The sequence below is a fragment of the Sus scrofa genome, chromosome 1 (genome assembly GCF_000003025.6).
Source record: "Sus scrofa isolate TJ Tabasco breed Duroc chromosome 1, Sscrofa11.1, whole genome shotgun sequence".
Classification (NCBI taxonomy): domain Eukaryota; kingdom Metazoa; phylum Chordata; class Mammalia; order Artiodactyla; family Suidae; genus Sus; species Sus scrofa.
The window spans coordinates 73,698,976-73,723,439 of NC_010443.5; the positions used below are offsets into that span (position 1 = coordinate 73,698,976).

The 24,464-nt window shown below is 46.3% G+C and overlaps 1 protein-coding gene across 2 annotated transcripts in view; it reads left to right on the forward strand.

Annotated features, from left to right (window-relative positions):
- Positions 1-23,714, forward strand: part of SOBP (sine oculis binding protein homolog) — a 172,912-nt gene extending 149,198 nt beyond the window's left edge. For both annotated transcript variants that reach the window (XM_003121331.6, XM_013992735.2), the window contains 2 exons: positions 1,087-3,045; positions 21,723-23,714. In XM_003121331.6, coding sequence (XP_003121379.3) covers positions 1,087-3,042 — 1,956 coding nt within the window. In that variant the 3' untranslated portion in view covers positions 3,043-3,045; positions 21,723-23,714. The remainder of the gene's footprint in view (positions 1-1,086; positions 3,046-21,722) is intronic.

Genomic DNA, 24,464 nt, shown 5'->3' on the forward strand with positions numbered 1-24,464 from the left:
GTTTATAGCTATGGCAAGATTACTCATATTAATTCTTGTTTAAAATGCCATATGAAGGAAAGACATTTGTGCAAACAAGAGTCATATTTGAATTGTAGATCATGTCTTCACCATCTGTGAGAGCTGATGGTGTTGCAAAATTAATGTGTTAATGAAATCACAATAATTTCTCCAAAGTAATGGGCTCTGAAGCCGAGAATGACTATTTTTTGAACTTTGATGTCTAGTGATTTTCAGTTGGGAAAAGCTCTCAGCCTTTAATTAGTTCTGCAGCCCAACTTTAAAATAAATTTGGTGATGTCTTTCTTTTGCCAGGAGTAGATTTGAAGGGGGGGGAGAGCCATAAAAAGTTTTGGAAAACGTCCTCTGGTGTTTGAAAAGTTGTTAAATAAGACTGCCTGCCAAGAAATGTCACCAAAAATTCTGACTACTGAGAGAGAGTGGGCAAACAGCTCAAAAAATAATTCTAGCTTGCTGCAACATCACAGGTTGGGAATAGCTAAACCTCACACAGACTTCATGACTAATTCCAAGTTTCCCCTTGGAAGCCAGACGTAATGATGTTCAGTGCTATGTGTTATTGGTTAACACAGCACTCTCCTTCCAAAGGCATTATCGAACAGTCAATAGTGTAAAGTGACTTCACGTGAGGAGAATTTTAAGGGTCTATATTTCAAAACCCACTGAACTTTCTGGAGAGTCCCTCTCGCCAAAACTATTTAGACTTGCAAGTATGCTGAGCTTCTTTGACCGGTGAAAATATGTGGGCAGCTATATGTTTTCCTTTTTTGTCAGCTCCACCTTTAAATCAGACTTAAAGGAGATAACAGTTTCTTTTTCCTTTCCTTCTTCTTCTTCTTCTTTTTTTTTTTTTTAATAGGAGATGGTGGTAATTGCTATTCTGAAGAGTTAATATTTATCAGGCAATTCTGGCTTCCAAAGGGAAATCATTTCACAAACATTTAAGTGTTTTCCTTCTTAGAAGGAAACACTTGAGCCTATTTGAAAAATTATGAGAAAATCTGAAAGAACCTACCAAAGGAAATTGCTTATCTTACTTTTGTCTTCTTTGTTACTGTGTTGTAGGTATGTGACTGGTGTAAGCACATAAGACACACAAAAGAATACCTGGATTTTGGGGACGGGGAAAGAAGGCTTCAGTTCTGCAGTGCAAAATGTCTCAATCAGTACAAAATGGACATTTTCTACAAAGAGACACAGGCCAATCTTCCAGCTGGGCTGTGCAGCACATTACACCCTCCCATGGAAAATAAAGCAGAAGGCACCGGGGTGCAGCTGCTCACTCCAGACTCTTGGAATATCCCTCTAACAGATGCTCGCAGGAAGGCCCCCTCCCCCGTGGCTGCAGCTGGCCAAAGCCAGGGCCCTGGCCCATCGGCGTCCACCACCGTCTCTCCATCTGACACTGCCAACTGCTCGGTCACTAAAATCCCTACGCCAGTGCCCAAGTCCATGCCCATCAGCGAGACTCCAAACATCCCTCCTGTCTCCGTCCAGCCACCTGCTAGCATCGGGCCTCCCCTCGGCGTCCCGCCTCGCAGCCCTCCCATGGTGATGACCAACCGAGGCCCAGTACCGCTGCCTATCTTCATGGAACAACAGATCATGCAACAGATCCGCCCGCCCTTCATTCGCGGACCGCCGCACCACGCCTCCAACCCCAACAGCCCTCTGTCCAACCCTATGCTCCCCGGCATCGGGCCCCCGCCGGGCGGCCCCAGGAACCTGGGCCCCACTTCCAGCCCCATGCACCGGCCCATGCTGTCGCCTCACATCCACCCCCCAAGCACCCCGACCATGCCGGGGAACCCCCCGGGCCTGCTGCCCCCGCCACCTCCGGGTGCGCCCTTGCCGAGTCTCCCATTCCCGCCGGTGAGCATGATGCCAAATGGCCCGATGCCGGTGCCCCAGATGATGAATTTTGGGCTGCCGTCGCTCGCCCCGCTGGTGCCGCCCCCCACCTTACTCGTGCCATACCCGGTGATCGTACCCCTGCCCGTGCCCATCCCCATCCCTATTCCCATCCCTCACGTCAATGATTCCAAGCCTCCCAACGGATTTTCCAGCAACGGGGAGAACTTCATTCCGAGCGCCCCCGGCGACTCCTCAGCGGCAGGAGGCAAGCCAGGCGGACACTCCCTGTCCCCCCGGGACTCCAAGCAGGGCTCGTCCAAGTCTGCGGACTCGCCCCCTGGCTGCTCCGGCCAGGCCCTGAGCCTGGCGCCCGCGCCCGCTGAGCACTGCCGGAGCGAGGTGGTGGACCTGACCCGGCGCGCCGGCAGCCCACCGGGCGCGGGCGGCCAGCACGGTTTCCCCGGCGTGTTGCAGGGCCCGCAGGACGGCGTCATCGACCTGACCGTGGGCCACCGGGCCCGGCTGCACAACGTGATCCACCGCGCGCTGCACGCGCAAGTCAAGGCGGAGCGCGAGCCGGGCGCGGCGGAGCGCAGGACCTGCGGCGGCTGCAGGGACGGCCACTGCAGCCCGCCCGCCGCCGGCGACCCGGGCCCGGGCGCCCCCGCAGGCCCCGAGGCCGCCGCGGCCTGCAATGTCATTGTGAACGGCACGCGCGGCGCCGCTGCGGAGGGCGCCAAGGGCGGGGAGCCACCGCCAGAGCAGCCCCCGCCGCCGCCGCCGCCGCCGCCGCCACCCGCGCCCCCCAAGAAGCTGCTGTCGCCGGAGGAGCCCGCGGTGAGCGAGCTGGAGTCCGTCAAGGAGAACAACTGTGCTTCCAACTGCCACCTGGACGGGGAGGCGGCCAAAAAGCTGATGGGGGAGGAGGCCCTGGCGGGGGGCGACAAATCGGACCCGAACCTTAATAACCCCGCAGACGAGGACCACGCGTATGCTCTGCGGATGCTGCCCAAGACGGGCTGCGTGATCCAGCCTGTGCCAAAACCTGCGGAGAAGACTGCCATGGCGCCGTGCATCATCTCCTCGCCCATGCTCAGTGCCGGGCCCGAGGACCTGGAGCCGCCACTCAAAAGGAGATGTCTCCGAATTAGAAATCAGAATAAGTAAAAGGTTTGTATGTCGACCGGGGCTCTTCTCCGCACCAGTCAGCGCACCTCTCCTTACTTCTTACAAGGCAGAGGCGAGAGAGGGAGAGTTGTATTGATAATGATTTTACCTTGCTTGTTCTACAGCACACCTTGTGTGGTCACGTGCTATCAACATTTGATCCACCATCACTCCCATTTTACAGCTGAGAAAACTGAATCTTAGCATGTAAGTGCCATGCCCTAGGTCACTTACTTAATAGTAAAGCCCAGTCTTGAACCTGACTCGAAACACTCTCTGCTTAATTCCACCTATATTATTAGGCTCTTCTCTGTAATTCATGCTGTTGACTTAGGGGAGACAAATGAAGAGGAAGGAGGGGTTACTTGGGACCCCTAAAGGTGTGGTCATGAGATTACAAGGCTGTGATCAAAGACAAACTGAACCACTTCCCGGTGCTGGTGGACTCCTTGGCAGAATGTCCCAACTCACCACATGTTCTCAGTAACCAGGAGATTCCATTTCCAAAATGAAAATAAAAGCTAACCTTCTCAAATGCTTAAGTTAATTGAACCCAGGCCATGAAGCCCCATTTGCCGGGTTGAATGTTGAAGCAGCTCTTGTTCCTGGGGTCCCTTCCTTCATTTGTCACCAACCAGCATTACCCAGGGTGGGCCTCAAGCATCACTGACCAGCTATGCCTTCTCCCCTTTTTGGGTTCAGCTAGTGGGTTGCTCACTGCTCACTTCTGAAGCAGTGGGAGGCTTTGACAGGGAAAAGGGCCACATTGCTGAAGTGGGTAAGAGTGCACAGCCCTGGCCTCACGGGGGTGGGGAGGCGGGGTTGTGATGGTGGAGGGGGGATCCTGCTTAATACCCTGTGGACCATAAATAATCCAGAATTTCAGGGAGGGGAAGGGAAAGTAGCCCGTGTGGCATGTCCACTGTAGCTCCATGGGCCTCATTTGACCTTCCCATCAATCCTGGTGGAAGAGGCATCATCCGCATCTGACCAAGGAGGAAGATGAGGCTTGGAGGTGTTGCCCAAATCAGAGGTGCTGAGTGAAGGAACCAGTATTCAGCTTGGGCCTGCTGGACCCTGACTTTCTCCTCTGTCCATGAGGACAGCAAACAGGCTAATGTTCAGGTGAGGTTTACCAGCTGTTTATGGAGAGAAAAAGGAAGGGAAATTAACATTTAATGGGCACATAATTGATGCACCGCTCTTTCCAGGAGGTGGGAGATACAGAGGTGAATATGATGCAGTACCTGCTCTCGAGGCTCTTACAGTCTGGTGATGTACACCTGGGGAAGAGGGAGGCCTGGGTAGGAGAAGTGAACCTCCTGAGACGAACAATTGCTCACATTTGTAGGTACAGGCCCTCTTCTAAATGTTTTTCAGTAATGTTTATTTGGATCAAGATCTGTGTAGCAGCCATCATTGTCTCCATTTTATTGATGAGGAAACTAAGACATAGAAATTGGGTACTTTGCCCAAGATTATCAAGTTAGTAAGCAGAGTTGAGATTCAAATTTAGTCTCTTTGATTCCAGGGCTACATTTCTTTAAACCACTGCAGGAGAATGAGTTAATTGGTCCCTTTATTACCCTACATGATAAAATTCTTTTCTCTACCTCTGTCGTCTTGGAGGAAAGTTCCTAGACAAAAACCAAGCCTACCTACCAACTTCTCTAAGTTTTATTTAGACAATGTTCAATTTTTTTTTTTTTGGTAGAGTGTTCAGTTGTTTTTTTCAGCAACAAGAGTGGAAAACCTAGAATACCAACCTATTACTCCACAGTAGGAAATGTATCCCAGAATGCTTGAGGTGGTGTCCCCAAATTGTTGTCTCCAAGTCAGCATATTTACATGGGCACCTACCTAACTTCTAGCCAGGAGTCAGCATGGGAAACACAGAGCCAGCACGAGGGGCCTTGCTGGGTAGTGTGAGAAGGGTTTCTCAGCCACCATAGTTTGAGGCATCCTTTCCAATTGATGGCTTGGCCAGTAGCAGCAGAATACTAAAAATCAGTTCACCAAGCCTTGATTTTACATCTGCAGGTTCTGCTCTCCAAAGACAGATGGCCTCAGCCTTCTCATAGTCACCTCAATTGAAAATGCCCCTAATTTCTCCACCAGAGTAATTTAATCTGGTTGACAAAGCAGTGAGTAATGGGAAAATGTGGGGCAAAAAAAAAGCGATGGCCTTTAAATAGCCAGAAAAGCATTGGGAACTGTAATTTTCAACACGTTCTAGTATCGCTCATTCAAATGACATTAAAGGAAGAACAAGAGGGTGAAAGATTTTATTTCCAGTACCGGAGTGAGAATTGACCAGGTCAAGAAGAGTGTCACTAGTCCATAAGTAGCATGGGCCCAAAAGAACAAAAAAGCACGAAATATATGATGGCTATTTGGGTGATATATGTTTCTGAATAAGGAACCAGGCTAGGGTCTTGTATGTGGACCAGAGTCGTTACTAAAAATATTAACCCGGCTTCAGCCAATTTCAGAAGATGCAATGACGAAATTGCCCATAGTCCCTTGAGATTGGAAAGTTCTTTTTATGATGGGTCCCCAAGAAATTACAGCTTTTCTCTAATGCCAGGACTCTCAGGCTTTGCCGGTTACAGTAGGGTGACAAGGCAAGTGATTTAAGATGAGGGAAGAACGCCTCTCTCCATTAAATCACATTGCCTCTTGCCCTCTGTAGTCCCGAGTCCGCTTGCCACAGTCTCAACCTGCCGTAATTCACTTGCATTCTCTGACCCTTCCTGATCTTCTGTGCACACGTAGTGCTGTTTTTCTTCTACGCTTTCGGAAACCCAGTGCAAGCGTATGGTTACGGAAATTAGAAATGCATCCGTTAAAGAACTATATGGCTTTTGTACCCTGACAGTGAATACTGTTGGGTGACATGTTAAAGCCAAAGGGAAAAGCATTAAAAACCAAAACCAAACCTGGGCTGAGTGGTGGTAGGTGAGGCACTGGTGAGTGAGTTCTCCATATGCCTGTTGGTGACTCATAGTATTATCTCTTAGAGGAGAGTCTGTTGGTAACTTCCAGCAGGGTTCATCATTCCTTTTGCCATTTTCATGTGTATTACTATTTTTAAAAAATCATTTAAGGAGTTCCCGTCGTGGCTCAACGGTTAACAGGTTAACGAACCTGACTGGCATCCCTGAGGACGAAGGTTTGATCCTTGGCCTTGCTCAGTGGGTTAAGGATCCGGCATTGCCGTGAGCTGTGGTATAGGTTGCAGATGCAGCTCGGATCCTGCATTGCTGTGGCTGTAGTGCAGGCCAGCAGCAGCAGCTCAGATTTGACCCCTGGCCTGTGAACTTCCATATGCCACAGGTATAGCCCTAAAAAGACCAAAAAAAAAAAAAAAAAAAAAAAAAAAGAAGAAGAAGAATTTATGTCTTATGCATTTTTACAAAAGGTTTATATTTTGGTGTAGGCCAGCAGCAACAGCTCCGAATGGACCCTTAGCATGGGAACCTCCATATGCTGCAGGTGTGGCTGTAAAAAGAGAGAAAAGACAAAAAATAAAAAAAATAATTTAAAACAGACTCAAAATCAACTGTATCTTGATATCAATAATCCTATCAACTGTAGGCAGCTACAGTTGTCTTCACAGAGGTCATTTTTGCTAGCTCTTGGAAAATTATAGGATTTTTTTTTTTTCCATTCTGAAGTTACTCTGTTCCTGGATACCTGACTTTATATATTCTTGTTTGTTGATATGATTATGAGTGATTTTAATAGGCAGATATTTTCCTCGATGCAGAACTAATTAAGTTTAGTCAAAGATTGTAAAAGGTTGGAAACTTCCTTTAATCTTCAACTTTTAAGACTCCAAATACCAGTTCTGCAGCTTCTGTAAGCTGAAAAAAAATCCCCCCAAATAATAAGGAAAACAATGTATAAACATTTCCCAAGCTATTCTCTCCACAAAGAATTCCATTTATAAATGGAATACTCCCTTCTTTGTCTTTGCCTTGGAGCTTGGGGGATAGCTGTTTGTATTTGTACATTTTCTGAATTTCTACAGTCTACACTTGTTTATGGTACATTGGGGAGTTCAGAGTAACCATTTGCAAATGTTTGAAGATATTCAAAAGAAAATATCCCCCTTCCTTGATTTTCCAGGGAAATGACATCTTCTCTTTAAGTAAAATAATCAGTGGAAAAAATGTGTTCATGAGTAACCCTTTCACCCTCACTTTTTCCATTCCCAAGGAGGGGCAAGACCTACAGCTTCCCACCTTTGTGGCTCCCAAATTTCTTGTGTGTTTCTAAAACCAGAAAGAAAATCTAAGGTTCTTGTCCCTCGACCCCATTCCAAGAAGCTCCCCCAGCCTCAGCAGCAGGGGTTCCTTCTATTTTTTGTTTTCTCCGCGAGAGCTGAAAAAGAGGGCTGTAGTTTTGGCTTTTTGGAGTTTAGAGTTTCATTACTAGTCTGGTCACAGAGCCACAATCCCAGAAAGGAGTGTTTCAAGAGGGGGTCAGGGGACGTGCCTCATTAGGAAAGCCAGAAGGGTGGAGGTAGCAGGTAGCATTTTGCCAACTTGGTTTCTCCAGCTAAGAAGTTTGAGAGAGTCAGCAGCCTGCAAAGTCAAGTCCATCCAGTCGAAATATGACTGTAGGCGCCAACTATGAAAGTGAGGAAAAGAGGAAAAACTGAGAGAAGAAATCAGTACAAATAGGATGTGTCACATCCTCTGCCAGACTTGAGGCTTTTGACATTCTAGTGCTTGATTGTTGGAAATGTTCATTGGCGACGTGAACCCCGGATGGTAAAGCTCTGCCCGTCTGTCAGAATGCAGATGGTTGTCCAGTTCCAGGTGTAGGTCATTCAAAGAGCCAGTGAGAAATGGCCAGGTCTCCCTCACATGCACGAGTGAGAGGTGAAGGCCTGGGAGAGCACTTGCTGGGATCATTTCCAACTCATAGAGGAGAGTTTTCTGGATGAATAGTGTCAAGGTTGACCTTAGACACATCTCGTTCAATGTTGCCGGGTCACCTTTAACCCTTAGGACAAGGGGGTTGAGGAGGGTTTTGAGGCACAGGCATCTGGCTTTTAGGTATTATTTCAATCAGACTTTGATGCAATAGGCAATGGCATATGTGACTGGGTATTTCTTTCTTTCAGATGTAGCCATAACCCTCCATCTTCAGCAGGGCTGGGACCGGTGCAAGGCACGCAAGGTGCTTAGTGTACAAGCTTTAGAGAGGGATTCACTCACAGGGTCAAGCACTGTGGCTCTAGTCTTGGTCCTGATATCCAGACCTCCTGATTTATGTGACAGCTTCCCAAAGCTGGTCTCCATGAACTAGTCCCTGCACAGCCTTCAGCCATCCCCCGTGGAATTTTGTGGGAAATTTTATGTGCTGTGCATGGAGGGCTTTTCCCGGGAGGCATTTTGGCTTCAGAAAATGAATACTTTATATCTCTGAAGAATTATTTTATATCATCACCAAGCAACATCTGAGTTGGAATTTTTCTTGTTACTCTAAGGAAGCTGAATTAATTTTAAGTTTCTCTTAAAACTTGAAATTTATTTCTAGCAAATTTTGCTTTGGACCTAATATTGCAGAATCACTGTTGCAGCTACATAATGTTGCCATTGCCCTCAATAAGATTGCCCTAGTGACAAAATGCGAAAGGGGATAGACCTTTCTTCAAGTTACTGTGAGTGCCTATGGGGAAGAAGAAAAGGGAAGCAAGAAAAGACACGAGCTAGATACATGTCCTGCACTTGGATCTTTAAAGTTGATACTGTCTAGGGAGATGCTGGCCTTCAGTGGACACCTTCTACCCTATTGTTGAGGCCAAGGGAGTGGAATGGCTGGAGCCTGAGAAGTGGCCAGATCAGTAAACACCAGGGCATTAGCGTGGCCGTGTCTGGAAGCACTACTGGGCTGGTCTCCCCAGCTCCCTAGCCTGCTGCTTCACCTGAAGAGGGTGTACTTGAAAAGGTAAAGGCATTCCACCAGCTACTAAGAAGCCACTGCCTAGAAGGGCACTGGAAATAAGTTCCCTGTTTGGTTTCCAATGAATCACTCCCTTGCCAGCCCGAATAACTGCTTGGGCATCCTGGTTCAATCATTTACACCTACCCTCATGCAGACAAGCCTCGCGCAGGGGCAGAGGTGTTTGCGGACCAAAATACACCACAGCATGGAACACTTACCTCATCTAGCGGAACACTTACCTCCATCGCCAACACTCTGCCTTTTCCAGACTCCCTTGTTCAAAGAGACTGTGTCAAAGGGACAGAGGGTGGCCACTCCAATTTTCCTTCCCCCTGTCCCATGCAGAGTTATTTTGTATTCTTCAGCTGCTGATTTAAATGCATAACACTTTATATTGCGGATGCATGTTAAGGAAATGCATTCTGCATGTGTAAACTTTTTTTTAAAGCCTCAAACACATAAAAGGAATCATTTTCAGAGAAACAAATAAATTAGCTTTAGAAGATAAACAATTCAGAACCATCGTCACTTAACAGGGTCCCATCGTCAAGGAAAAAGGAGTAAACTCCATCTCAGATGCTAACTCTAAACACTAACCCCGGAGAGCTTTTCTCCAGATTTGTGGATTTCCACAGCATTCTGCTTGAGAAAAAAAGTAGGATGGGGTCAGGATTGAGAACATTTAGGCCATCAACAAGGAGAGGAAACCCACATGCATGCACATGTGTGCACACAAATTATTTCAAGGGTCATTTAAAAGATTCTAGTGAAAATGACCGGAACAAAAGCACAGGACAATAATAGCGCACACTGGAATTCATCTATTGAGCTTTAAAATAGCTCCTGAGTGTAGTAAACATTCTTGATTTGGACACTCGTCAAGTGACCCCTGAGATCCCCTAACTATGTTCTTAGCACCAAACTACAGCCAAAAGCAATGACATGCTCCGCTCGTGCAATTTTACTGGATGCACAGGTCTGAATAGAGGAGGGAAGCTGAGAGCGGGACTGCCTTTCCTTGTGGGAGTGGGGTCAGGACTGGGACAGTCCAAGCCGTCCAGCACGCCCCAGCCCCATTCCATCCAGAGAGTTGGCTGCAGTGCTGGTCATCTCATCATTTCCCCCTTTGAACCTCTAGTTTGTTTTCTTTCTTTGATAGCAAGCTGTGTTTTGTTTGGGGATAAAAAGGGAAGTAAGAATGTGGCTGATGGCCTTTAAAGAGCAGAAGGGAGAAACACACTTTATAGACTCATTTGATATGAAGGATTGACCTAATGTCCAAAAAATGCAATTAAAAAGTATATCTCTCCTTCATTTGCATGGCTTATTTCCCCAGACATGTTTTTGGTATTGAAAATGAATGGTATTCCCATACAACATGTGTCTCAATTTGTAATGATATCCTCCTTGCAGCTGGCTTAGTTCTCCAACTGTTTCTAAAATGTTACTGTCTTAAATTTGAGCCAACCTACAATAACAAATTATCTAGAAGCAAAGTAGCTAAGCTGCATTTGGTGAGAGAAGGGGAAACCCTATATTTCACCCTTCAGCTCTTGTTTTGGAAATTCAGGAGGTAACATGATCTTTTTCTAAGGAAATCTACACACGCACACTTTAAAAATTGTGCAGATTGGGTGTTGTGGCAGCAAGAGTGATCAGGTTTAAGTTTCTCTGCAAAGTTCTGCATCCCATCAACAAGGCCTTTTGATATTTTAAACCCATATTTAGAGTAATTTCAAGATACTTGGAGCACATGTGGTTAAATGTAAAAGTTTGTCATTGTGATTTGTTAGATGCTTATACTTTAAATATTTATAAGCCATTTTTAAGTATTTTATACAAGCTTTCTCCTGCTGTAATACTGTAATCGAGTGGTACCTGAGTATCCTCTGAACATGTAGTAGATGCTCAGCGAAGTCACTGCAGCACGTGAGCACGTTCTTCCTGCTTTTCTGGTTTTAAGGTTTTAATTCAAATGTCATTTTAAAACAGATTCAGCTTATTTTAAAACTGTATAAAAAGTCAATAATAGGATTGGTTGTCTGTGATTTTTTAAAAAAAATTACCAGGTCCCCCAAAGGTAAAATGTTCGCCTTTGAATCATGTTGATTCCTACCTCTTTTCTTACCCTCAGAATAATGTGTCAAAATTTCCGTTAGAGTGTTGGATCTAAATCTGTGTGCATGTGAACTTAAAGTGTCATATTGTTCCTCTGAAATGTCTTAGGGACAGTTTGTTGGTGTTTAGATTGGAATTCTTTACTATTCACCTTCAGCCATCTCGGAAAGTAAGACATCGGATCCCATCTTTATCATAAGTAGTCTGTTGGAGCACTTACCATGGCAAAGGGGAGAGGGAAAATAACTATTTTTTCAAACTCGGAATCCATTTAAGCTTCAGCGCTTATAAATTTCAAACTGACCACAGGCCTCTGGGGCTCACACTCTTTATAGCTGGCAAAATACAACCTTCTGGTAAGAACGAGGAAAAGAAGGCTTAAAGGGGGCTCATAAACTTGCTTGGACATCTAATAGCTCTTAGCAAACAGCATTTTCATGAGTTAAGTGTAAATGAGTCAGAAACATATAGATTGAATTTCTTTTAAAATACACATGGGTTGAAAAATTAAGGCCAAAGTGCTTGGCAAAATAAGTTTTGGTTTTAGCCAAACCCCCAAAATGTTTGAAAAGATAGTTCTACAATTTGCCAAACCAAAAATGTATCCAGGTCCCTCCATCTCCCTCATTTAATACGATGGCATCATAAACATGGGACCAAATGTCTATTTTCATATACCAAGGGCTGACAACATGAATCCCAAATACTAATTGAAAAGCTCTGAAAAACTGTGTTGTGGAAGAATGTTATGATCTTGCAAATGAAGATGAGTGGCCGTGGGTACAGGGTTCTGATTTTGATAGCAACCCTCACTGTCTGATCCTCTGATCAACTCATTCTCTGTCTCAGCTGTGTGTGTGTGTGTGTGTGTGTGTGTGTGTGCATGTGTGACGTGTGTCCTATGTACAGGAATAATAACTTAAAAATCCTATATGGAATGCTTAATTTATACTTACTTAATGTATTACAGTCCTCAAAGTTATAAACTCTTTGTTTTTTATTTTATGCTGCACCCCTAGCATAGGGAAGTTCCTGGGCCTGGGATCGAATCCAAGCCACAGCTGCAACCTACACCACAGCTGTAGCAGTGCCAGGGATTGAACCTGGACCTCTGCAGCGACCTGAGCCACTGCAGTTGGATTCTTAACCCACTGCACCATAGTGGGAACTCCAGCTTAATCATATCCAAACAGAGGGAGGCAGTAGCCTTTCGCTCATTTATGGTTCAAAGGTGGTCTTCATTTATTTCCCTAGAGGACATAACAAACCCATTTTTCAACTAGCCATATAGAACACTGACTCCATCAGGGTCACTGTTATTAAGAAACAAAAGGAAGGAAGGGAGGAAGGGAGGGACGAAAGGAGGAAGGAAAGAGGGAAGGAAGGAAGAGAAGAAGGAAAGAGGAAAGAAAAAAGTGGGAGAGGTAGTGGTAGGAGTCTTTGACTTGTTTTGAAGAGCCAATAACCTCATGAGAGACAAATAACCAAGGTCACTTTTATAAGCATCAGGCAGAACCTGCAAATGGATGTGACACTGTAGACAGCAGCCTTCAGCAAGGGCAAGGACCGGGGCAGTCCACGCATTATTGTAACTGAGTACTGAGCTCAGGGTTGGTGGAATGGGCACATGGGTCTTTACTGAGCAAAGAATGAGTGTCAGGAATGAATAGGTAATGATAGGGTTCCATGTAACAGGTGTATTTGGAGTTAAGCTCTAAAACTGGGGAGGACCATGAGTGAGTCAGGAGTGGAGGAGTAAGGGAGGGAGTAGGATGCCGAGAAGAAGAGCCTGAGTGAGGGACAGCCTTCTCCTTCCCTGGGCTAGAGCAGAGGGCTTGGCTGCAGAAGGAGAGGAGGGGGAGGATGGAGGAGGGCAGGTGGGCAGTGGAGCAGGAGGTTGTGGAACCCATCCACTGCACATTAGGCAACATCAGCACAACCTGGAGCAGAGGAGTGATGGGAGGAAGTCTGTGTTTGAGGAGAAGTCTTTCTGCAGCTGTTTGTAGACTGGAGGGAAGCGAGAGAAAGACTGGCGTCACTGAAGCCGATCGTTGCGTTCTGATGACAGGCTAATGACCAGTGGTTGATTCTGAACATTGTGGGATGTTATCGCTGCAGTGTGAGGGATGAAGCCTGCCATGTCTCTGTTTTAAGTATGCAAAGCCATCATGGCAGTGCGGGGGGCGGGGGGGGGGGATGATGGATTCTTAGCACCGAGATTCGGCCTGAAGAGGCTTCATAAGCACACAGTGGAAGGAAACCTCACAACTGATGGAACAGTCCAAAGTTAGTCAAGGGAGGTGCTGGCTGTGGTCCAGATTGCCCTGGAAATAGGGCCTCCACCCTTCTGAGGACCAGCTGCTCTGAGCCTTAGGTTAGCAGGGCAGGGCGTGGTGCAGGCCATCGGCGGTCGTCTAATGGGCATGTGAGGCAGGCAGCAGTCTGCCTAGCAGAGGATTTCCCTGAGGATGGACATGGAGCCTGGACAGCAGCTGTAGTGATCCCAAAGCTCTGTCCTTGGACTGAAGGCAGCCACCAGGCTTGGGGGTGTCGGGGTGGGCGGCGGGTGGCTTGCTCTGCCTCAGACACCTTCTGAGATCTACACAGAAGCTGAACCAGATCCTCCCAGGGCCTGCAGGGACTTTTGCAGAAGTTAGACAATTTTTGGAGATGTCCTTTTATCCTGTTTACTTCCCAAGCCATAGGCTTTCTGAAGCTACCACCGGTGGTGACAGTGGGCCCCAGGTAGCCAAGGAAGGCAGCAGCATGGTTGAGGGAATAAAAACATCTGATTTGGGGTTTTGACTGACCTGGGTTCAAATCCCAACAGAGCCAGTCAATAAGAGAGGGAGGAAGCAACTTTACCTTCCTGAGCCTCAGTCTCTAGTTGCTGTGAGGAATGGATAAGAAAACATATGGAGAGGATGTCACATCCTGGGTCCCTAGAAATGGACTTACTGTCCTATTAGAAAGGCTGTGATGTCTGGGAGAAAAGTACAGAGTGATGTCTGCTTAGATCTGGAAACTGGCTTTGTCTCTTACTAACAGTGCGTTTGGGCAACTTTTGTAACCTCTTGTGCCTACATTCTTTTCATTAAATCAGCGTAACAGCTAATAGTTACTGAGCACTTTCTAGATGTAAGCCATGTTCCAAATGTTACATGCCCACAACAACCCAATGGAATACCACTATTAATCCCATTTTATAGATGAAGAAGCTGAGGCACAGAGGGGTTAAATATCCTACCCAGAGTCAATGGCCAGTAAATAGCATCACTGGGATCTGACTGGCAGCCTGCAAAACCACTGAGCAATCACCCCTACTTCAATAGGGGTATCAGGTTCTGGTGTGAACAACAGGAGTCAAATGCCCAGGAGGCACCTGGCATGTATACAGTAGGAGCACATTATAAGAATTGTCATAGTGGCCCCTGAAGCCCAGAACGTCTTTCCGCAGTGTGTAATGGAAGGAAATGAAACACTTCCATGCCTTTCACCTCGGAGGTTAGGGAAACTGTTCCAGAAATTCTCCTAAGATGTCTGGTTCCACTTTTACAAGTAGAGACTGGGACAGACAGAGCAAGAGCTCAAGGTCATGGTGTGCAGCAGCCAGGATTAGAACCTGAGTCCTCATCTGCCTTTCCCCTCTGTGGGACACGGGATACGACCAGAGCTGCTTGAGTTACACGCCCGGTGCCAAGGACCAGAGTCATATTTTTGTCACCCGCAGCCTCGCTTCCTCACACTGGGCAGCTGATTTCAGAGAGGAGATAGGTTGAACCTGAACATCTGGGATTGAAGTGTAGAAGGGTTGCAAAAAAGCAGTTATTAACCTCTCTCTCCATCTCCAGGGCTGGTTTTTTTTTGGGGGGGTGGGGAGGTGCAGGGAATCAGTATGCTTGCTCTTATTCTTTACAGTGAAGTTTCCATGAATATGAAGCTCTCCTCTCTCTCTCTCTGCTAATCGGCTGGTTGTAAAGAATAAATAAAATGTCAGACTTCTTTTCCAGATCTAGCCTGAGATCTTAAAATCTATTGATCCATAGCTACTTACCACATATAAAGCTGCCTTTTTTCTCTAGGTTCTCCCTTCCCTTTTTTTTCATAGACTACCGTGTTCACATTATCTAAATAAATAACCAACTCAGTACAATAAACACCTACTTTTTTTCGTCCAAGGCAGACTTTTTGGAAGGCACGAGAACCAACCTCAGCTAGTTTGTGTAGTGGATAGGACTTGAATGGAAATGTAATTGTCGGGTTTCTTTTCCTTTCTTTTTTTTTTTTTTTTTTTTTTTTCTTTTTGCTTTTTAGAGCCACACCCGAGGTATCTGGAAGTTCCCAGGTTAGGGGTTTAATCAGAGCTGCAGCTGCCGGCCTACACCACAGCTACAGCAATGCCAGATCCAAGCCACGTCTGTGACGTACACCACAGCTCACAGCAAAGCTGGATCCTTAACCCACTGAGTGAGGCCAGGGATCGGACCTGTGTCTTCATGGATACCAGTCAGGTTCGTTTTTGCTGAGCCACAATGGCAACTCCCAGTTGTTATTTCTTATCAAATAACGTCTCAGGGTTCTTGTTTGCAAAGCAAGGGGACTGAACGATGCATGTCTCTAAGGCCCCTTCCAGCTCTGACAGCATGACCCCTGCTTATAGAGGCAAGAAGCGGGGAGGTGGAAACCTGGTCTAGGGGGCATGCCATGGAGGGGAGCGTGGATTTTTGGGGTTGTAGGAACTGGGCTTCAATCCAGCTTTGCCCCTTGCTAGCTGGTGCCCTTGAGCAAGTTCATTAACCTTCCTTGGAAAGCTTCCTTATTTGTAAAATGGGGACAGTAATAAATACTTCGGCAGCGTTGTTGTTTCAATGAAAGTAGTATACAAAATATACTTGTTTTCAAGGGAAAGAAATACATAAAAGTGCCTAGCACAATATTTGTCCTAAAGTAGGTACTCAGTAAACTTTGACTCCTTTCTTGGAAAACACTGCAGCTTTCCCAAACCATCGTAGGAGGTGCTTGGTCCTGAAAGCCAGGAGGGGAGTGGGCTCCAGGCTCCTCTAAATTTCTGGCAAAAAATTAGCTGTACCATGAAGTTATTTTTCTCTTTCGTGAATGGATGTAGCCACTTTCTCCAGTGCATTTGCCAAAATGTGCACTGTTAGTCATGAATTCCTGCCTGCTTTTAGAAAAGGACCAGAGATAGGGTAATTTGTTTTGCTCTAACTCTCAGGTTCCAGAAAAGATTTGAGATAAAGAAGATCCATCGTCCAGGGTGCAGATAAAGGCTTTGGTGAGTGCCCAAGGGGGGATTTGATGGTTCAGGGTTCTTTGTCCCCAGGAACTTTTAGAGGTCAGCAGGAGATAGCAGTGGTCCCTTGTATGAATGGCCTCTTCACCCATTTAACTCATAGAACCAGGAAAGCAAAGAAAAGCAAAATTTAAATTTTTAAAACAAAGAATTAAAGTGGAGTTATCCCAGTAGGGAGTTTTATGTGGCTGTGATTTTTATTGATTAAAGAGTAAAATAAGAGATACTGCTAAAGGAGAAAATGATTAAAAAAAAAAAAATAGAGTTCCCGTCGTGGCGCAGTTGTTAACGAATTGGACTAGGAACCATGAAGTTGTGGGTTTGATCCCTGGCCTTGCTCGGTGGGTTAAGGATCCAGTGTTGCCGTGAGCTGTGGTGTAGGTTGCAGACTTGGCTCACATCCCAAGTTGCGTGGCTGTGGTGTAGGCCGGCAGCAACAGCTCTGATGGGACACCTAGCCTGAGAACCTCCCTATGCCATGAGAGTGGCCCTAGAAAAGGCAAAAAGACAAAAAGAAAGAAAATAAAAGCAAGGCCTTGTGTTTGGTTTAAGTTTTTTTTGTTTTTTGTTTTTTTTTAAACATATGAGCCTTAGCTTATCAGAGCCACAGGGTGGGCAGCACCATGGTGATGGAGTTGTAATTGAGATCAGAGCCCAGCACTGAGCTGAGCTGAAGCTTACCCTTGGTCCCACAGCCCTCTCCTCACCACAGGTTATTTCCCATACCAATCACTCTAGAAAGGAGAAGGGGTGTTTTTAAATTACTTTCATCAATTAGGAAGCTATAAGAAAAGAGATGCCATCTACTTCGTAAATGAAAATGGTTTCCAACTTGGTAAAAGCCACTTCAAAACTTTTCATGCAGCAATGGTGATGGGGGAGAAAGGGAATCACTTTTTTGGCAGACCTCACCAAGCCCTGGCCCTTCTGGGATGAGCTTAGTGCAGAGACCATTCACTATCTGGCATCACACCGGGCTTATCAGCTGCTACAGGTGGCTCTGTTCATTGACCACAGGTCTGTACCCTTGTGAGTGTCCAAGAATAGCTGCGGCTACCTGAGAGCAGCCCAGTCCTGAGGGACTCATTATTGTCCCAGATAAACAGCGTGGCCAGAGCCAGCACGTAATAGCTGTATTTAACCGTAATAAGTGATGGGCCAACGTGCCCAAGTGAGTGGCATCACGGGCAGGGCCTGGGTCACTGGACAAAAGCAAGCCAGCCTGGCAGTGGGCATTTCTTGCACATCACAGAGTTGATGCCAAAGGTTTTTGGACTCCGGGGAATAAATATGACAGTCCCAGTGAACTTGTTTTCTAGACACATAAGATAGGACAGACCTACTGGATTTTGATTATGCCAATGCAAAGGTATTTGAGAAAGCAAAGAAGAATACAGGTTTGGAAAATGGATTAGATTAATGGAGGCAGGCTTCCTGGTAGAGGTGGAATCTTGTACCACAGAGGGACTGTCTTGGAAATGTTGGCATGTAGAATAAGAGACAATTTCTCTGGAGGCACACTTACTTTGGGGAGTGGTTGCCTGGAAATGATAACATTTCCTTTTAAATGTAACCAGCATATGTCTTAGGCTGTAAAGGCCAAAGAAGAAAAGGTGAGAGTGACTCTATGTTGACAGTATCGACATTGAAAGAAGTTATTGATCCTCAGGCCTATTTTTGTTTTCTCTAATGTTCTGAAAATGCTGTGATGAAGGAGGAGAAGTCACGCAGTACATTCTTAGCAGTGCTTTCCTGATGAAAAGGGAAAGTGCCGGGGGACAGAGGCGCACGCAATGCACTTGGTGTGCCACCATGACTCCATGGGGGACACTCTTCATTCTTCTGGCCAAAAGGGGCAGCTGGACCTGGTGTTCTGAGGACACCTGGTTGTACATGCCCGCTGGAGTCCATGTGCTATGGAGCTGGTCTTCATATATGGTGCATACCCAGTACCTGGGGTGGGCTCTGTGTGTCTGTGTGCGTAGAACAGGGCCCTGAGTTGTCATGCCTTCAGACAAGCCCTCAATTCAGAGGAAAACCCAGATGGCACAAGTAGAGCCACTTCCCCAGAACCTCCTGCATTAAGGGACATTCCAAAAATCCCTACCAAAGGTGAGTGTGTATGTGTGATTGATAGAAGACTTTGAAACTTGGGACTTCAGGGTCAAGAAATTCATAGTCTTTCTTACTCATTAATAACAACTTGATGTGGCTTTAGCTCAAAGATCCTACAGTCACAGAATATGAGAGATGGAAGATGTAATAGAAAAACCTCACTCAGGCCTTCATTTCACAGAGGAAGAATCCAGGCTTGAGGAGGTTAAGGAATAGGCTCAAGGTCACATGGCTACTTAGGAGTCACACTGGCCTGTTACCTGCGTCTCTGTCTCACTTATTGTAGTAATTTCTTCTTTGCTCAGATCAAGAAATGTAGACAGAGAGGACAGGCTGTGCCATAAGGTGCCTCTGCGTGGTGCAGGCCAAGTTGGAACCAGCTCTGGCTCTGGACCTTCCTGCCATGGTCACTTTCTAAAAATCCAAGCTTGCTTCCTCCCCGCTTTTGAGTTTCATACCTTGCAAACCAGTAGTTCTCAGGAAGGGGACACCCAAGCTTGGTTCTTCATTGATTCCAGAGTCCATCCTGTGTCACCAGCAAGGGCCTACCCAGAACCAGCCAGAACCAAAAGGACAAATGAGGATGACTTCCGTCCACCCCCTCCTCAAATGTCCCTAGAGATCACCACCCTCTGGCCACTCTGTGGCCTGGCAGGTGTCCCCGACTCCAGACTCGGCGAGTGTGTGGTGAGAGGGAAGGAAACGAAGGGCACAGAGCACAGATCGTCTCCTTTGCCATTCTCTTAAAATAAGCCTGGTGTGAGGAGGCTTTCCGAGCAGCAGGAGTGGGGCTGCAAAAAATAGAGTGTGGTGCAGCTGCACCCTTTAGAACTTTGGGGGAAAGCACATATTATTTACTAGACAATAATAGATACCAGAAAATAATGATGATTATTATAGTGTTTGGGATGGCAAACGCTGTAGTTAAGGTTCCAGAATGGCTCTCATTATAATCCCGTTTTCCCAGTCCCTTATGAAAGCCTTGAGATTGTCTCCAAGTAAGCTGACACTGTCCATGTTTGGCCTTTGTCCAAAGGCGATTTTAATGTAAGGGAACTTATTTGAGAGATTTTCCTCTTTTGGAGGGTCAAGATTACATTCAGAAAGAAAGCTACATCCTTGAAAAAGCAATTGTAGCATTCTTAAGTAATTCAGAACCATGGTGTTTCCCAGTCACTGGAAGAAAGCATTAAACATCTTTTTTTTTTCTTTTTTCTTTTCCTTTTCAAAGAAAGGATTCAGAAGTCCCCGCTGACTATAAGATTTGGTCACTCTTGGTCCCAAGCCCAGAGATGGGGAAGGCTTTCCTCCCTCCATAGCAAGTTCTAGCTTGTGCTTCCTAAACAAAAGAGAATTGTCCCCAGAAGAAGCTACACTGTCTTTGGATCCATTTGTCATTTCCGAGGTCCCTTCCCAATCCTTTGTGACCTCTCATTTGATGGTAGCTCTTGGAGATTTTAGTTTTGCATCTCTTCTTGCCATTGTCAAAAGAAAGAAAGAGAAAGAATGAGGAAAGAGAAACTGAAAGAAACAAGGAGAGAAAGAGAGAGAAAGGAAGAAAGAGAAAGAAAGAAAAGAAATTAAAGTAAGCCCTTTATTCAGAGATAAATAATCCACATTTCCAAATCTGACCATGCCAAATGAAAAGGTTTCCATGGCCTTGTAATTCCACTCCCATTGCATATTTGTGGTGTTTTGCATTTTCACTTTGGTTATTTAATATACATATTAAATGCACACAGACCTGGTGATTTAATGTGATTTGGGGAACTCAGGCATTTCCTGTCATGCACATTCAGATTTTCAAGCCTTGTTTTTGGCTGATCATTATTATCGTTACCGTTAACACCAGGATTTGGACAGCGGGGTTCAAAGCACAAGCTTGGACGGAGTCCTTCCCGTGGGCATTTTGACCTCCTCACACTTGTACTAAATTCATGCTACAGACACTCTGAGCAAGTTTCCAGGTCTCTTTGTGGCCTCCATTTCTTCAGCTATAAAGTGAGGACATTGTGTATATTATCTCTGGGGTCCCTTCAAGTTCCACATTCTGCCACCTGTAATTATTTGTTCATTGTTCTAGGAATAATCTCAACAGTTGTAAAGATGTTTACGAGTCCTCTGTCACCACCTCATGTGAGCCAAATTTTACCCATTCATATTTCTCACATCCCCATTTATTGGCAGGAAAAAAGGTCCTGTTTGGGGACATGGGGGACAGGAGCTATTTGACTCTCATTCATTTGACAAACATGTGTCGAGCCAGACTTGGGGCTGGGTGTAGGGATGTGAGCAAAACAGACAGCCCCAGACCTCAGTTTGGCTGCCCAACTTCTGCGTGGCTGGGCTTCCTGGGGGTGTCCTCAGGAGGTTGTGTTTCAAACCGAGAGACTGGTAGCAAATGAAATAAACCAGTAGGGATAGAGAGGCAGAGCCCCAAATCTGTGGTGGAAGTTGGGATGGGCGTTCCCCAGAAACTGACTTTCCCGGTGAACGGTACTGTTCAGACCCTCTGCCCAGGGATCCAATCCCATGCTTGATTTGGCTTTGGAGGGATGTGAATGGCTTACTTTTGTCAGGCGAGTCCCACAGAGAGGGACACTTCTTCCGGCTCAGTTGCCCCTGGAAGAAACCTTTGAAGAAAGGTCTACACCTCCCAGGAATTTTTCACATGCTGAAAATTCCATGTCATGGCCTTTTTCCTTTGCAGCAAACCCCAGGGCTGTTACCCGAGGGCACGGGGGTGAGGTCCATAGCACCAGGATTCCCCAGTCACCTTGCTTGGCTTTGAGGTGACCTTGGGCAACTCCAAGGCACCTCCCGCCAGTGAAGCGTGCAGTAACGTGGAGAGTGAAAGTTGCCTGGTTGCAAAGGATGCTGTTGCGGTCTCTGGGTGAGGGCGTGGTGCGCCACGCTCATTATGGTATTCCAAAAAGCGACTCGAGTTTCATTTCCTCACACAAAGCTGGCAGGGCTGACTCTGTGCAGAACCGTGAATGAAAGTCGTGTGGAAATCAGGCTGTGCCGCCTCACTGCTGGGGCCTCATCTCAGTCTGACCTGACGGCTGGAGACTGCTGCTCTGACTCATGCCTGGGTTCTCCCCAGCCTGGGGGTGGGGTAGGGGGGTGGGGGGTTGGTCTGGCGGATTCTAACAAACCCCTTGTCCTCTTTTTCTAGGAACGCTCACTCACAGGGTACCTTGCGTGGAGAGAGGGCACAGAGCAAACTATGTCTCGCCATCCAATGACACCAGCTGGTCAGCTCACCACCCCCTCTGGCTGAAACTCAAGCAAATAAAGCCGCTTCCTGTCATTAAGCATCTCAGAGGAAGCAGCCCTCCCTCGGTGGCCTCTAGCCCAGAGAAGCCAGCACGTCTTGGACCCACCAAGCAGGCCCAGCCTTCCTGCTGCCACCATCTCTGCTTCTCCCCAGAGGAACTTAGGGATTTTTGCCCCTGGTTTAAAAAACAACAACAACAACAACAAAACAAAACACCAACGAAACACAAGGACCAATGTAGGTATTCTCCCCGCCCCATCTTCAAGGCTCAGAGGGTGAGGCTGGAAGACGATACGGATTTGAAAACAAAAATCTTTTTTTAATCTTTTTAAAAACTGCTGTGGTTTTGCTGCTACACGAAGAGTTGTGATTTGCATTGTACGGTTTTGGACCTATACTGTTCACGTTTTGACGGCGGGGAGGGATCCTTCTGGAGTCCCAACACTTCAGCTTCATCTCTGTCCTGCCCAGGATGCACTTTTAAATGAAGAGTTAGAATATTTTATTGGCTAATATACTTTTCTTGTTATTTTTACAAAGGCCACCTTTATCCTTTTTAATGCCATATTTTCAGTGTTACACTTTTATGGCTTTTAATTTTCGATTTGACAGATGTAAGAAGCAGCATGAATAGTTTATACTGTGGTTTTTCAGAGACTGAATGCCAAGAGAACTCGGTAAATGTTTATTCTTCTCAGCTTTCTCTTTAAATTCCCCTAAATAGTGCCCCATTTGGGAACAGAGCAAGAGTGTTGAACTGAAGACCAAAATGCCCTCAAGGTGTAAAATAATCCGAGGGGGAATATTTGCTGGGCGTCACGAAAGACTTGGATGAAATTTCAACCCTGATGGTTTTCGGTGATCCAGGAAGTCAGTGAAGCAATGTCTCTATACGCAGAGCCCTTTCATGATAATTAGAATGGTATGGACAAACCAATGAAAACAAGAGGGAAAGTGAGAAAGCTCACCCATGATTCTGTTTCACTGTTTGCTTTCTCCTGTCATGGTTAAGAGAAATGTGCAATTCGATCCTCAGTCAGTGGGTGGAGGATAACAGGGTAGATTTTCTTGTGTGCACTTGTACAGTTGTAGCTGCGAGTCCAGAAGTCCTCTAGAGCATGTGTCCTGGCACTGAGTTGGTCGAGACAGTCGTGGAGTATCCCATTCTGATGAGTACAGAGAAAAAAAAAAAAAAAAAAAAAGAAAAAAGAAAAAAAAGAAAGAAAAAAATAAGAAAAAAAATCCAAAAAAAGAAGAAAACTAAAAAAAAAAAAAAAAAAAGAATCAAATCACCTTGTGATTCAGTGTATCTGTTTACTAACTCCAATAAAGCAATTGTTCCCTCTGGAGGGGTCCGGGTGCCCGCCCCCCGTCCCCCGCCTGGACCCCTGCCCACAGGCCGCTGAGCCGGCAGCAGGAGGGTGGGGGGCGGGCGAGGCCGGGACGGTGTCACGCTGGCCTTGAAGCACCACGGGCCCGTGGATGCGGTGTACATACTGTATTTCTATATTCTCCTTTGTACAGAGTCACTTAACACGTCAAGCTACTGTTTTACAGGTGCTCCTTATTTATTAGAGCTGTGAGAGCTTGGGGATACACCTGGCGAGCGAGCTCGCTTTTTAAAAATGAAATTGGGGGGCAGGGGAAATGGGGCGGGAGGGAGGGGGAGCTCGCAAGCCCGGGGAGAGATTTATAAAAGTGAATAAAAGGAAAACTTCCAGCAACCAGTTAAACCGACCGACCGACCCCAACACCAAATCCGCCCAGGCAGGGCGCCGCCGCCTCACCTCTGCGTGCCCGTTTCCCTGCGGGGCTCCCACGTTCTCCTCTCTCCCTGCCCGGTGTCCAACTCATCAAAGAAAAATAAATCTCTAAGAAAGAAAAAATGCACTTACATGTGCTTATTTTGCTTTTCTCATTATTATGACGATTGTCGGTATTTTCCTTGTTACAGAGGGTGTTCATTCCCCCCCCTTCCTCCCGCAGGGGTTGGGGGGGATCTTTTTCACGAAGCTAGTAAGTTTCAAAAGATGTGGAAATAGAAGGGTGACGGTGGCCCTTCCAAACCTGCTTCTCTGCAAAGAAGAGCCGGTGTGGTCTGTTGGAGGGTCCGCTTGGCCCCCAAGTCCATTGCTGGCAATACATGGTGTCTTTGGAGGGAGCTCCTGGCCCTGTGGACTGGGTGTCCCTTCGCAAGTATGCTCTCCAAGTCCTGATCTGTTCTGGCTCCAAGGATTCAGGTCTAAGGCTCAAGAAGCACGGTGCAGTGGAAGCAAAGCTGCCATCAGTACATCATCGTACCTCTGGGGGGTGGGGGTGGGGTGGGGGTGTGAACGGAAGGGGTCAGTCTGGTTTTACTTTGGTACCTGAATTAAATGTCAGAAAGTTTCTAAGACAGAAAGCACATTAATGCCTAGTTCTAGTCCATGTAGATCTGAACGAATCCTCTTGTTCTATGTATGAAAAAAAACCCAAAGCCTAGAAAGGAAGGTAAATTGACCTATCCAGAGTCCACACTGAGTTAGTTTAGCCTTCTCAAAATCAAATATTCCTTAAAAACTCAGGCACCCTCCACAATCTTCTCTAAATAACCATCTTAAAAGTGGATTCTAGCAGACTGGTTTCCTTCTTTCATGGAGC